The 16,461-nt window shown below is 36.1% G+C and overlaps 1 protein-coding gene across 3 annotated transcripts in view; it reads right to left on the bottom strand.

The window, feature by feature from the left end:
• Positions 1-16,461, bottom strand: part of RASAL2 (RAS protein activator like 2) — a 358,050-nt gene that overhangs the window by 185,514 nt on the left and 156,075 nt on the right. For all 3 annotated transcript variants that reach the window (XM_045547280.1, XM_045547282.1, XM_045547283.1), the window contains one exon: positions 2,621-2,748. In XM_045547280.1, the coding sequence (XP_045403236.1) occupies positions 2,621-2,748 (128 nt within the window). The remainder of the gene's footprint in view (positions 1-2,620; positions 2,749-16,461) is intronic.

Genomic DNA, 16,461 nt, shown 5'->3' on the forward strand with positions numbered 1-16,461 from the left:
CTGTGGAGGTTGCCAGTGAGCTTAACAGGAGTAGTTTGGCAGAGTGGTATAGGTAAGGGTCTGACTGGAGTATGTTTAAGAGAGAACAAAAGGATAGAAATTAGAGACAGTGAGTTTAGAAGGTTCAAGAATTTTTGCTATAAAGGGAAAAAGGCAAAGGGGTGATTACTGGAGGTACAAGTGAGGTTAATACAGCCTTTTTTTTTTTTTCAGGTAAGGAAAATAACAGCATGCTGGTGGGAAATGATCTGGTGGAGAGCAAAAGACTGCAGATGTAAAAAAAGGTAGGGGAGAATTGCTACTGGTAAATCGTTGAATAGGCAAAAAATAATGGAATGGTCCCAAGCAGAGGGGCTGATGATAGGATAGTGGACAGTTCAACCGTAGATAAAGGAGGCAGCCCAGGATATAAGGAAACAGCTGCTGTTAGGTAGATACAGTAATGGAGTATGCAGATGTTCTCTTCTGAGTGCTTCAATTTTCTCAGTGAAGCAATAAGCAAAGGAATCAGCTCAAGTGAGGATAATAAAGAAGAGATTGGAGGTTTGAGGAGACAGGAAAAAGTATGAAAAAAATCATCTTAGAAATAATTTTGGATTGTGCTACTCAAAGTGTCATTAAAGATCCTGTTCTGTTTTATAAATTGTTTGTTACTATTCCACGATAAACAAAATAGTACAGAAATTGAGAAGCAGCATGCTAGGTGTAATCAGTGGATTTGTCTCATTGTGGAGCCTACTTTCCACGAACATATGCAATTTTTGTAATTATATTCCTTCTTTTCATATATTATGATTATGCTGAGTATATTTATTGAATTGTAATTTCATGTCTGTTAAATCTAATAAAAATTTGGGCTTGTATTTTTTTGTTTTTTAAAATTTCATAACAATTCACTTTATTGTATTTTCTTGATCTTGTGGAGGCGGAGGACAGAGGGGTGGGCGGGAACTGGTACTATACCACAGAAGACTGAGAAGCACTAGTCCAGGAGAGCGGGACAGTAGTTGAACTAGCAAAGTGTTTCGTGATTGTCAAGCAGCACTAAGGGCTCACATGAGGTGTGCAGCTATTAGTTCAAAGACCAGAGTGGTGGTGTGATTTTCTCTAGACACACTAGGCTGCATGGACGCAGGGCAGATTTGCTGAGGAGCTATCGCTGATATCTGTCACTGTTAGCTATCACAACTGTCACTGAGCTATCACCTTGCCAATTGTGTATGATGAAGCAAGAAAAGAGCAAGGAAATAGTATGTAAGGGAGTAATTAAAATGATTGACTATGGGATGAAGGCTGGATGAAGGAGAGGACATCAGAGGCAGAAAATATTTATATAATTGGCAGTTAATCTTTCTCTTTCATTGAATCATATCCTTTTTTGTCTTCTTTCTCGTTAACCCTCTTCTTTGTCAAGGTCACATTCTCTTATATTTTTGTATGGTAGAAGTTGGGAGTAGGATGGTTTTATGGCCCTACCAAACCAGAATTATATCAACAATTTGATTAAACACCAGAGTAAACAAATGAATGATTTGGATATGGAAGGATTTGTAAACTTTAATAGTTTGAGGAGTAAAGTAGGAATAGTATGTGATAAGTTTAAGAGGCTTTTAATTTAGAGGAATGAGAAAGAGTACCTAGAACTAGATGTCTGTGCTGGTTACATTCTGTCTACCTCTCCACATCTCCATCTCCTCTACTCTCTGCCCTTCTTTCTCTCCCTTTTTACGTGTTTTCAGGAAGCTGACCTCTATAGAACACATCAAAAGCCATCTTTTCCTGCCTTCAGGTTAGATTTAGCCAATAGGTAACCCTGGCAAGAAATCAGAAGGCATGAGAAGAGAGCTGGGGTGTTTATTCTCTCTTACCTCCTCCCTATTGGCCATTTTTGTTTTGGTAGGGGCTGTGTTCTTTTGTGTATGACCACAGCAACCGTCATACAGCCCTCTCATGCAAAAATATGTAAGTAACTAGAACGATGTAGGTAGAATATCCATTCAGTAAGTCATCATTCCTGAAAAGCAAATCCAGAAGAAGCAATGAACAGGAAACACATTTCTTAATTCTCAACTGTGGATCCTTACCTCCCTTTTCTCTAGGTTCCAGAAACATTGCTTCCTTCCCTTGTCCTGAAGATCTCGGTGATACCTGTTTTCTGCTGTTGCTAGTTCATGGGCAGTTCCCTACCCTTTGATGGGGCCTTTATGCCATCCATGCAGCTGTAAATAATCCCTTCATTAAATCTCTTTCAATTATTCCAATTAATGCCATTTGTTTTTGCTAAGAACTAGACTGATATCATTTCCAATAGCCCCCTTAGACCATTTTCAGAGCCAGATCTATACAATCTAACCTCTTTTCACTCCAAATTCCTCAATTTGACTCAATATCTCTTTTATTGTTCCTTAGTTAAAAATCCACCCCATCTTGTGAAAGTCACTCCTTCATAGCAATAGCATGTCTTTATGACATTAACAACCCTTTAGACTTATCTACAGCTTATAACTTATCAAGCCTCTATTTTTATAGTGTAACTTATCAAAATGAAGATAAAAACGAGGCAATTTTAGGAATTTACTCAGAAAAGGAAAGTAACTTTTCTCATTAATGTCTATCTCACCTCCTTCTCCTTGTTGAGCAAAACCAGCTGGCTGTCTGTGAGGATGCAGTACTTCCGCTCCCATGCTGTGGTCTCCGTGTAGGGCGACTGGCCACAAGACAGACGATGGGTAGGAGGCCCTTTCACATCTGTGTGACAAAAGAGAAAAACAAAAGTAACAAATCATTATCAATTTCAAATGTAAGATTTTTCAAAATCAGATTAATAAAGAGGTGAGTCTAAACATGAATCTCACTGGTAAACTGAAAACTTCCTCTTAAGAAAATAAAAACTGTTATGTACAGAATAAGGAAAAATTGGCCCTACAATCTACAGAGGAGAGGGCTGAAATCCCTGGGAAGAACTGTTAGTACAAACTGGACATAGTAATAACCACTGAATATACACACTAAAATCATGGGAGGCTGCTTCAGGGCTAGAACAATATCACTCAAAATAAAGAGGTATGGGTGAATCAGACACAGGAACAAAAGATATAGCCTCTAATTTTTAGGAGGAAGATGATGTTACATGTACACTTTGAGAATGAGAGTGAAGTTACTGGCAGACTATGTCTTCAAAATGGCTTCACCCTCCTAAAAACTGGAAATGTTTAAACATTAGCATCATATTACCACTAGAGGCCAGTAGGATCTTAAAAACATAGAAAATAATTTTCTTAAGGAAAGATCTACATGTACTACCATCATGTCCCTTTGGGGTAGAGGTACCGAATATTAAAGCAAAATGTCTGAGCAATTCCTAAATGTCTCATTTCCTCATAAAATACCAAGTGGTTACTAACATCTTTGTTACTTTAAATTTTTTTGATTTGAGCTATTCACTTATTTGGGCCATCGTAAAACTTGGAGTGTATCTTAATAATAAGTACACATTAGATCCATTCAATAAGGCTTTTACGACAGTTCAATATATATTAAAAGTTCTTTAGCCATGAAGGACTAATTCCTCTCAGGAATATACTGTAGGGATTACTTAAAATGCATTATTTATTACTATTTAGTTATCATGCTAGGGGAGTAACTCAAGCTGAAGAGATTAGAAAGCAAACACCCATGAGGGCAGGAGAGTTGTAAATGGTAAGTAACACTATGATACTTATCTATTAGATAAGTGTTTTACACAATCTTTGCTTTCTGCAGACTTTCTGTCTTTTGTCACAGGATGACCGGGATTACTGGTATTGACTTCAAGTAAATCCAACCGATTTAGATGTCTTATACTATAATTACCCAAATATGCATAATTATAGCTAGAGTTCTGCATTATCTTCATTATTTCTTCTGGCTCAACTTTCCATCCTCTCTATCTAAACATGTGTTCTGCATGTTTTGGGGAGTTTATAAACTCCCCCAAAGATAATTCAAGGTCCAAGAGCCAAAGAGGTTACTAAGGTTTGGCCAGACACGTGCTAATTCTTAGGAGTTTCCTGGTTTTTCTTATTCCCCCTTATGTCCCTGCTTCTGTCCCTTTGCACTATGCTGCCATCCCCGGTGTCTCCATCCACGCAGGTCATCTCCCCCTCTCTTCCTTCCATCTTAAATTATTCTGAAGGTTTCTTTTGACTTCAAAATGTCTCAAAATTATCACAAAAAACTTTAAAGAAACTGATTTTACCAATTTCGTGCACATATAGGATATTCTTGCCTATATTTAAAAGCTATATCAAAACTGATTTTCTTCACACAATCTGGACAAAAATGCAAGGTAGATTTTTACTACAATGCAGGCCTATTTTTAGAGTCAAATACCCAAGGCGACATCAACAGAAAGGGATGTACCTAAATTATGTGGAAATATGGTGGTTTTGTGGTCTAGACAAGTTTTCTTTCAAATAACTAACTTTATTACATAAGTTAGCCATGGGTCACCTAAACTGCCCACTGTAATTTTATGATCTATACTAAAGCAGGAAGCCATTGATAGATCCTGCCCGTAAAAATCAGAATACAAAATACCACATTTATAGCATAAACCAGGTTTCCTGATAAAATATAAATCTGTATCAATACTGAATTTAAGAAAACCTAAATTCTCCTCTCTCTGTGGTCCTGAGTCACTTTCTTTAGCCTCACTGTCTAATGTTCTCCCTTTGTCTAACCTGAACTTTGGTCTGGTTTCTTCAAGCTATTGAGAAAACAAGACAATGTTTCAAAAAGCACTTTGGGACCCTGAACCACCCCCTCTCTAGTGCCAAACACAGGAAGAAATACAGAGCAATGAAATAGGGAGCAGTACTTCTACATTTTTTAAAATTCTGTCTAAATTGAGATATTGGTTAGCCATCTTATAGATTTCACAGCTTTGTGGGTTTTTTTCCCCTAATGCCCACTTTTTGATCATTTTATAAGAATATATACCAAGGAAAACAGGAAGAAAAAAAAAAGTGCTGGCTTTTGTTCCTTTTTGGCACTTCTGGGTTAAGGTTTCAAAGGCATTTTAAGCAATAAAATAAGATTTTAAAATAACCCATAGATTTAATTTATTCATTCTATTATGTCCTCATTTCCATGAAGCAAGGCTCATATACCGTGACTATATTAAGAGGAAAAGCTCAGATTTTTGTCCTCTTTCACCTTACCAGTTCTATTAATCTTTATTTTTTGCTCTAGTGACTTACTGCTAATTTCTGACTTCCAATTATTTTTATTACCTAAAATTCACTAGAGAAGAAGATAACTAACTTAGAATCACAATGAGGAATCTTAACAGCAAAATTGGAAACAATTTTAGATTTGCTCTGTCCCAGTCCTATGAGGATACTGAGAACATTAAATGCTGGCCTCATTATAAAAATTAAATAATTTCAGAAACATTAAAAAGAATCAGAGGTAAGTCAAAAGATCTCTTTGGAAAGCATATCTCCAAAACTGAATATTATTCTGTAGACCAGCAGTTTTCAAATTTTTTGATCTCAGGATCCTTTTAGACTCTTTAAAATTATTAAGGACTTAAAAGACTTTTTGTTTATGTGGGTTATATCAATATTTACCATATTGGAAATTAAAACAGAATTTTTAAAATTATGTATCCATTTAACAATAAAAACAACACAACTATTGCATGTTAATATAAATAACACAATTTTAAAGAAATGTAACTATTTTCCAAAACAAAAAAAAATTATAAAAATAACACTGTTGCACATTTTTGCAAATCTCTTTAAAGTCTGGCTGAATAGACAACTGGGTTCTTAGATCGGTTTCTATATTCAATCTATCGCTTTATATTTTTCTGGTTGATATATGTCTATGAAGAAAATCTGGACTCATGGATATGTAGTTGGAAAAGCGAAGAGTATTGTAACAGCATTTTCAAATAATTATGGATATTCTTTAACACTATACCAGAACCTGACCAACAGTTGCCTTTTAAAAGTTAGTAATCTGAAACCACAATGAAATTTTCATATTCTGTTACATTAAAAATCATGGTCCACCTTGTCCTTTGAGTGGATGTCTCACTCCATATGCATGAGTTTATAAATATCATGCGCTGACCACTTAGAAAATGCTGGTTCACTCAGATTTGCAGATGTTTCAAATGTTGACACTTTTCATTATACAATATCAAAAAAATCACCTTCATCAATCTTTGGAAAAGCCTTGATCTCATCAGGAGAGACTTTAAGTACTTACTACCGGGAAGCTGTCAATCTCAAGGTGGCAGATGTCAGTTTTCCAGAATTCTAATTTTTGCTTGTAGTCTTCAATTTTGCCATTAGTAATAAATACTGTTTGTTGTTTCCCCTAAAGTGACAGGTTTCTGTCTTTCTTTTTCCAGAAAATGTCTGCCGTATAACCAAGACCAAATAACCATAATTTGTCTTTCACTTTTATTACAAAAATAGCTTTAAACTCTCAGATCAGGAGGTTCTGGGGAGCTCAGGTTCCACAGATCATACATTAAAAACCACTGCCTAGACAATAGTAGGCCAGTGAAGGATTCTAAGAAATTCTGGCAATACTAGTTTATAAGATGAAATAAGTGGGGGAAAAAATTAGAGGTCTTAATGATGGATGAGAGATTAATGTAATCGCCTGGTCAAGGGATGATTAGGTTCTGAACTAAATTGGCAACAATGGAAATGGTAAGAAAGAGACTATGTGAGTCAGATTTTGAAATAGGAATCAACAGGACTGGTAACTCTCCAGTTGTCTGTGGTATAAGACTAACACAAAAGAGATGAGAGAATAAAAGAGCAATTAATACAAATATAAATTGATAAATGCTTATAAAATAAGTTATATAACTGTAATTCTGCTTTAGTTTTATCAGCGAAGTCCAACACTGATAGTTTTCAAACAGGGAAGAAAGAAAATCTAAAAGAGAAGATCATTTGAAGGGTTCAATGCAATTCATTATTTACAAATAATTTCAAAACAGCATTCAGAACACTAAGTCATTTAATCTACTAGGAAGTCTAAACTTTGGACCCCTTCAAATGCTAATATAAATTTGGTAACTAGTTGGCAAGGAAACAAGAACAACAATAACAATAGACCTCTCTTGTGTTAACCCCTCCTCATAAGGGTTAGGGGAAAAAGGAGTATCATGGCCTGTCACATCACTTGACAAAGAAGATGAACCAAAATGATATGATAGGGGTGGAAATTCCATGAGTTGGAAAGTGTGTGTGTGTGTGTGTGTGTGTGTGTGTGTCTGTGTGTGTGTGTGTCTGTGTGTGTGAACACATTTTCTCTTAGAGGATAAGCAACTTACCTCTTCCAGACTTAAGAAAGTATCTCAAAAAATTTACAGCAGAAGAGTAAACAAAGGGATTTAATTGGAAGCAGAAATAGAGATAAAAGGGAGAGGAAAATAATAAACCTATGGCCAAAATATGGAGAATGTCAAAGAAAAAATTGTTGTGGGAATTTTTTTTTTTGTATATTACAGCTCTTTAGAAGTTCATCTGAGTTGCTTCTGAATCACATCACTTACTAGCCACGTTTTTAAAAATTCCAACATTATAAGTTAAATGCAATTGGTAAAATCCTGAGCCTATTTACTGCCTTCCAGAGCAATCTTTATAGAAGGATTCTGTAGAGAATCTTCCTCGTTAACACAAACCCTAATGCTTCATTCAGTCTGAAGACCCTTTCAACTGTTCTTAGTGCCAGCCTAAAAAAAAGAAAACAACATCGTTTTGGGAAATATATCTATTGAGGGAGAGGTTTTAATACATTAAAAGAGAACCACATTCCCAACAAATAATTGGTATAAAATGCACAAGTCCGAACTGTTGTGGGAAGACACACCTGTATTTTTGGGTGTCTGTGTGATTTTATTCCTTCGCCAGAGCTTACTTGGCTTAGAAATGGCAAATTCTTCCTTACTTTGAAATGTCAATGACCAGACTTGTTTTGGTTCTGAACTCAAAGTCAAAATACAGATATTACTTTATAAAGGCTCAGAATTAAGAGTTACTACTTTATTACAGAAGTAGAAACATCTAAATAACATTAATACATTAACTGTCATGTGAGTTGTATTTTAACTCATGCTAGTTTTGAGCCCGTGGCCTTATGAAGCAAAACATGGGCAAAACCCTACAGTTGGTTCATGAAAATCGTACTTATTGATGTTCTTATTGTTACAATTAATATTAACAAATTAATTCTAAAAACAATTATAAATGAAGTCAATCAACTTTGTTTTTCATTAAGTTAGAAAGGATCATTTTGTTTCTGAAGTTTTTATTCTATTTCCCAGATAAAACAACATGGCCCCAAGGAAAAAATTTCTTTTTTCTAGTGTGACAGTCTATGTGTTAGAACACTGCTACCTAAGTTTGCTAAAAACATTAATTGCTTTAAATTTACACAAGGGGCTATTTTTCTTTTCACTAAAATGTTCAAAAACAGTTTTAAAAGATGCTCATGTTTAATATCATAGTATAGGCCAATTAACAAGCTACATTTTTAAAAGGCAGTTCTTTATTTTTCTAATAAACAATACAATTCTTGCCCCTGCAATACAGCTTTAAAAATATAGCATACTCTTGGCTGTCTTCTGGAGGCAATTTCTGCCACATTAGAAGAAATAATGTTAGAGTTGTTGTGTGGAGATGATTCATAACCATGCCAATAATGGTAACATGCTGCTGAAGAGCAGCCCACAATATACTGGAAATATATGACAAAATTATTTTATAAATGTATTAATGCTGTCTGCTTAAGATCTAGTGGAGCTGCCATCAACTAAGTCACTTTCTTTCATCCCTAAAGTAAAGAAGGGAAAGGCAAACCCAGTCAGGTCATTAAAATAAAGTTTAACTTTATTTATTTTATCCCTTTCATTACCTTTCCATCCTCCATATTGTGTCAAAATGTCAGAAGATACCCTGTTTCCAGAACAATCAACGAAAGTTTTCGCAGATAGTGCTCGCTTCAGCAGCACATATACAAAAGTTTTCTCAGACTTACAAACACTCAACACATATTGCCTGTGAACTTTTTTTTGTCCTGACATACAATGAACATTTAGGCTATCAAATTATAGTACAGTTCACGGGAATCAATGGCCCCAGTAGATTTAAATATGGCCACACTCACCTTTATGAATAATAAGGATACTGAGTAGTAAGTGATTCAGTATGTTTAAGATAAAAAGCCATTAGGTCAGAAATGTTTGCCTTTATGGAAATATGCTTAATTCTTATATTATCATAAATTCACTCTGAGACCATAGCTATTTGTTGAAATGAATTTTCATTTTATCTTTTAACCTTAGCTAACTATTTTAGTTTCCTTCTCAACTACAGAGGATTGATTTCCATGCTACTTGATCACTGGTGTCCATTGAGTAAATCTACTACACTCGCCACCACCCTTGCTAAGAGAAGGAGAAGGCAGAAGGAGATAACGTGATACTTCTTTCTGGTGAGTAATTTCCTTTAGTCTAGCACTCACAAAGAGCCCCCCTGCTGCTTCCCTCTCAGTCTCAGCAGCACCGCAACTCAGCAAGAAGGCTCTCACTTTGCTCTATCACAGGGCAGAGTGAGTTATCTGGTAACAAAGCAGTAAGTTTCTGGAAAGCATGCCTTACTTATAGTAGATAATGTAATATGTGATAAAGGTAAGGCTTCTCTTCACAGAACAGGTCATTTTAGTTTGATTCTTACTTGCACTGCCCCTGATAACACGTGTCATGAAACGCAGGCAGAGCAGATCATATGGTTTTCTTCCACTCCTTATACATGTATCAGAAAGAGTAAATTCCACCAGGATCAGTGGCCTGTGCCTGTAGTCCCAGCTACTCGTGAGGCTGAAGATGGAGGAGCTCTTGAGCCCAGGAGTTCAAGGCTATAGTGTGCTACGATCATGCCTGTAAAAAGTCACTGCATTCCAGTCTGGGCAACATAGTAAGGCCCTGTCCCTCAAAAACAAACAAACAAATGAACAAACAACAGCAGCAAAAAAAAAAAAAAAAAACCAGCAGCAGCAGCAGCAGCAGCAGCAGCAGTAATAACTCTCATGATCCCCAGACTGGACCAGGCACTGCTTAAGCAACTATCTGGGCTAGGTAACTGGATGAAAGGTTACAAATGATGCCAATGATAAGATAACAGTCCATCATAGCCTGCTCTTCAATCCCAATAGACTAGTTAAACCTACGGTTAATACTAAACCTCTTATCTAAACAGAAAAATATAAAATACTCAAAATAATTCACTTATATAATAAGCCTTAGAAGGAAAAGAAGTTTACATGAAAGTTTTTCTTAAATAGTCAGGTATTTTAAGAAAAGTGTAAGAAAATACTAGTCTGGTGCTTAAAATATGATGACAATGTTATATTATTAAATGATCAAAACTCAAGACCTTCTTTACGTCTTATATTTTTGTATAATGAACTATACTAAGAATGAATCTCAAACACCATTTAGTGCACATTCCTTTTGATATATTTAGTACTTCCTCCTACATTAATATATATTCCTTCACATTTGCCTCTTTTTGAATAGAATTTCATCACTTTGCTTTAGGGGCAGCTGCTGTGGGGAAAGAATTAGAGCTTTTAAAGGAATGTGATTCTTAGTGGAAGGGGGGAAAAAGTTTACCACTACTGAGAAATCAGCTTCTGAGCTTTTAGCAATTGGTTACACAGCAATACTGTGACATTCTCTCTCTACCTAAGAAAGCAGAAGACGACAGACTGCATTAAAAGTAGAAATTGTCAAGAGTCTGGCAGCATTAAAAATCTTTAATAGTTCTATCTCTCTCCATAGTATCAACTGGAAGAGAATCCTGAGCTAAATATTCATCTTTTCTGCATTGTAACTGGTCTGAATCACAAATCACTGAGCTTACAGTGAAAACTATCAAGGAGATAGATAATACAGCTTCTCTAAAGAATCCTATCAGTCACTCACTGGTAAGCAGACAACCCAATTCAATGAATTCTGCCCTGATACAATTTAGCTGACTTACATTAGAAGTGAAAAACCTTTCTTTTTACCAAAACCCCCTGACCTCAAGTGAGTGAGAGGGAACAAACACCTACAATATGAGGTTATAAAAGCAGTAAAGGAAGCATTTAGCTTTTTCCCTTCAACACAATTAACACAAATAGAACAGACATCCCTCTTACCCATTCCTGAAAAGGCAATGAATAGCAATTCTTTTTTCATTTCAGCATATTATGGGGGTACAAAAGTTTATGTATATTGCCCTTGCCCTCTCAACCCCCCGAGTCAGAGCTTCAAGCGTGTCCATCCCTAGATGGTGTGCATCGTACTCATTATGTATATATACACCCATCCCCTCCCCCACCTGCATCTGCCCAACACCTGATCAATGTTATCCCTAAATGTGCTCTTAGGTGATGATCAGTGAAACCAATTTGATGGTGAGTACATGTGGTGCTTATTTTTCCATTCTTGGGATACTTCACTTAGTAGAATGGGTTCCAGGTCTATCCAGGAAAATACAAGAGGTGCTATATCACCATTGTTTCTTATAGCTGAGTAGTACTCCATGGTATACATATACCACATTTTATTAATCCACTCATGTATTGATGGACACTGGGTTGTTTCCACATCTTCGCAATTGTGAAATGTGCTGCTATAAACATTCGGGTGCAGGTATCTTTGCCATAGAATGTCTTTTGTTCTTTTGGGTAGATACCCAATAATGGGATTGCTGGATCAAATGGTAGGTCTACTTGTATCTGTTTAAGGTATCTCCATATTGCTTTCCACAGAAGTTGCACTAGTTTGCAGTCCCACCAGCAGTGTATGAGTGTTCCTGTCTCTCCGCATCCACGCCAACATTTGTTGTTATGGGACTTTTTGATAAAGGGCATTCTCACTGGAGTTAAGTGAATACACTGTGGTTTTGATTTGCATTTCCCTGATGATTAGAGATGTTGAGCATTTTTTCATATGTTTGTTGGCCATTCTTCTGTCTTCTTCTGAAAAATTTCATGTCCTTTGCCCACTTTTTGATAGGGTTGTTTGATTTTTTCTTGCTGATTTTCCTGAGTTCTAAATAGACTCTAGTTATCAGTCCTTTATCAGATGTGTAGCATGTGAAAATTTTTTCTCTGAATGGCAAATTTTAACTTAACAAAAGAGGGTATTCTATGCTTTTAAATGAAAAAAAAAAAAAAAAAAAAAAAAAAAGTTCAAGCCCACTGAAAACTCCCAATTAATCTCCTCAATTATAATTGAGCTTTCTTTCTTTCTTTCTTTTTTTTTTTTAAGAGACTATCTCGTTTTGATGCCTAGGCTGGAGTACAATGGCATAACTCAATCATAGCTCACTGCAGCCTTGAACTCCTGGGCTCAAGTGATCCTCCCACCTCAGTCTGGGACTACAGGGTACATGACCACACTCAGGTCTTTAGTTTTTTAGAGACAGGGTCTCATTAAGTTGACCAGGCTAGTCTTAAACTCCAGACCTCAAGGGATCCTCCTGGCTCAGCCTCTGGAGTAGTCAGGACTACAGGCACCAGCCACCATGCCCAGCTATTAAGTATTCTTAAATCTTTATATATAATCCATCAAAAAGTTCTACAGTAAAAATACCAATACAAAATCATTTAATATTTAATGAACTTGTTAGTGGGTATGTTTACATACAATAGAGTATTAGATACAAGTTGCAATCCCTTATACATTACAAACATGTACTGTAAGGTAAACAATAATTTGTTAAAAATACATAATGAATGCAATAAAACTTAACAAAAGAAAATTAAGTACAAGGCTTTCTAAAACTAACACCATTATCATAATTTTATTTTTCTCAGAAATTGATAAATCATATGCATAGGGACATATGCATGGGCAAGTTTATTTCTTTCATCTTTTTGTCTTTTGTCTCTCATTAACCTTTATCATTTCTATTTTTTCTTCAAGGTAAGAAGTTTTCTTATCCTCCTAGTCTCATTTACTTTTCACAGTCTTTTCCATTATGTTAGAAGATATTACGACTGCACAAAAGCCTTTAAAAATGTAATCACAAAACAATCTTATTGGGAAAACAACTGATAGTGGAATAACTCTACACCATATTCTCTCATCTACATTCATTTGCAACTTATGTTTTTGGTCAGAATACATATGTGGGTTTCTTTTAGTAATACTTTAATTTGAATAGTCAGTTAAGGTTAAAAATTTCCAAGTCATTACAGCAAATATTTGGATAGTAAGAATTCAGATATCCAGGGATATATTCACATTACAGAGAATAAAGAGAAAAGAGTGAATATAAGAAAGAAAAGATGAAAGAGTATCAGGTAGAAGAAGAAATAAAAATAAAGGGCAACAGAAAAGAAATGCATAGAAGGGGAACAAGGAAGTCCTTTAGGAAACAATGTACAGTTGAAAGATACCTTAGAAATCAACAAATCACACTTCTTCAATTCACAGATTAATGAGACTCAGAATTATAAAATATTTTCTCAAAGTGACCCACCTAGCACAGTTATCTTAGAATTTAGTTATTCTAATGTGTAATTTAGGATTTTTTCCTAGCATATCAATAAAGCTTCTCCTTGTTTTTTGTTTAATTCAGTAAGCATTTATTTACTGTATGTAAAGCACTGTACTCAAGCCTAGGGATATAACAATGAACAACACAAACCAGGTCACTGGACTCACAGAACTTAAATTTAGTGGGGTCAAATACCATCTAATCAGTATATAACTAATTTAAAACAATTCTGATAAATGCTATAAAGAAGCAGTACGGAATGCTGTGAGAGCATTTAATAAGCAATGGACTTGGGAGTGGGCATGATTACAGCTAGGATAGTGGTAGGCAGAGAGGGAAGTGTAGGCATTAGCATTTCAAGCAAATGAAGCCACAGATCCAAAAGCCCTTGAGGAAGAAAGAAGTTCTGCTTCAACAATCTGAAAAGGAGGCCCCTATGGCTGAAGCACAGCGGGCAAGGAAGTGACTGCAGAGACAGGAGGCCTGTGAAACAGTCTGGGGCAAAATCATGCAGAGCCCTGTAAACCAAGTATATGATGTTGATTTGTAGTCTATGAATAATGGGAAACTCCTGAAAGATCTTAAATGGAAGAGTGACACTACTGATTTGCATTTCTGTCAAGAGGTGAATGGGGGGTTTCATTTATTGAGATTGGGAATTCTGAAAGAAGAACAGGTTGAGGGAGAAGCTGATCAATTCAGTTTGGGTCCCATTCAGTCAGATAAAATCAAGCCAAAAGAAAGATCAGTCTGTCTAGGTCCAACTTCTCTAACTTTGGCCTACAGAAGAACCTGGAATTGCTTCAAGAGCTCCACAAATATCTCATTCAAATTTCATTTTAAGAAATCTATGGGCCTGGTGTGGTGGCTCACACCTGTAATCCTAGCACTCTGGGTGACTGAAGCAGAAGCATCACTTGAGCTCCGGAGTTCCAGATCAGCCTGAGCTAGAGCAAGACCCTGTCTCTACTACAAATATTAAAATTGGCCAGGTGTGGTGGTGCATGCCTATAGTCCCAGCTACTCGGAAGGCTGAGGCAGCAGGATCACCTGAGCCCAGGAGTTTGAGACTGCAGTGAGCTATGATGATGCCACTGCACTCTAGCCCAGGCAACAAGAGTGAGACCCTGTCTGAAAAAAAAAAAAGAAATATATGGCAGCTACTGGGCTAAAATGGCAAAATGAACATATATAATTTCACACTCTCTCAAACCCCACTAAAACTATAGTAAACATAAATTTATATATGGAGAAAGAAACAGAAAGTTGACCAACAAAAACACTGAGAACAAAAACATAAATAAAAGTTTAGAAGCTAGGAAGAATATGTTCAAGTGGTAACTGACTTAGCAGGACCAAGAAAATTGAATTCTAGGCTAAGAGTGAGGAAAGCTAAGAAGAAACCCAATTTATACCACAGAATCCTCAAAAAGTTCAGGGATAGGCCAGCACTAGGTAGCTCTTGATATACAAGAGTATAATCTAAAATAAGAGCCATGTAAAATTGGTTTCAGAGGCAGTTAGCTTCCAGTCTATTCCATAGGTAAATGTCCCTCCGCACCTCAGGTTAAAGAAAGGAGGTTTGCTCACTTGGAAGGTAAAATGAAGGGTTGACAAAAGGATGATTATCACAGCTGAGAATAGCACACTGAAAATACATAAGAAATATGTGCTTCTCCCAAAGTTCTCTTGAACACCCATTTGACTCTCAAAACCGGACTTTTACACTCCAGACAGGAAATTAGAAGAATACTCTTTGGGTATTAGATCAGCCCAAGAGGAAAGAACTGAAGATACTAACAAAAGAGCTCTCCCAGCACACAGAAGATCCAGATTCACTTACGGTAAAGCCCTTCGTGGACAAGCTCCAACTCTACACTTAGATCTTCCAGTCAGCTTTCTTGTCTCCCGTTCTCAATCTGTAGCAGACCAACAAAAATTCCTAGAGACCAAAGAAAAGCTTCTAGCAAGAGAAAACAGAGGGGGGAAAAAAAAGATACAGAAAAAGGCAACTTGAAAGAAACAAAAACAAGATGCGGAGAAAACAAACTACTATCATTATCCTCACAGAGACACAAGAAGAAATGGCATTCATGAAACAAAACCAGGACACTTTTTTAAAAACAAAAAGCAACAATCATAGAACTTAAAAGAGCCTCTATATATTAAAAACATGATAGCAGAAATGAAAAATAAAACATTCAATAGTACAATTAAAAGATAAAATTCAGAAAATAGAACAAAAAGATAAAGAGATAGAAAAGAAAATTGAAAACCAATCTAGGAAGGTCAAGATAAAAATAATGGGAAAGAAGAAATAGAAATGAGGAGATAACTTGTGAAATTTCTCAGTACTAAATGACATGAGTTTCCAGATTGAAACCCACTGAGTGCCCAGCAAAACTGATGAAAACAGATGCTCACAAAAACATATTACTGAGAAAAAAAAAGACAGTTACATATCAGGAATAAGAATGCATGTGGACTTGTCAAAAGCAACACAGGAATCTGGAAGATAATGAAGCAATGAGTTTAAAATTCTGAAAAAAAGAGTATTTCTAACCTAGATTAGTCATAGTCACTTAGCCAAACTAACAAGTATGAGGATAAAGATATTTTAGATATTCAAGGCCTCAAAAATTTTACCTACCACAGCTATGTCTCAGGAAGCTACTGGAAGATATCCTCCTTCAAAATGAGGTAGTATCTTACTCTGCTCAGGCTGCCTTAACAAAATACCACAGACTGGATAACTTAAACAATAAAAATTTATTTTTACGTAGTTCTAGAGGCTGCAAAGTCCAAGATCAAGGAGCTGGCCAATTTGGTTCCTGATGAGGGCTCTCTTCCTGGCTTGCAGATGGCCACCTTCTCACTGGGACCTCACATGGCAAAG

The sequence above is a fragment of the Lemur catta genome, chromosome 3 (assembly GCF_020740605.2).
Source record: "Lemur catta isolate mLemCat1 chromosome 3, mLemCat1.pri, whole genome shotgun sequence".
Lineage (NCBI taxonomy): Eukaryota > Metazoa > Chordata > Mammalia > Primates > Lemuridae > Lemur > Lemur catta.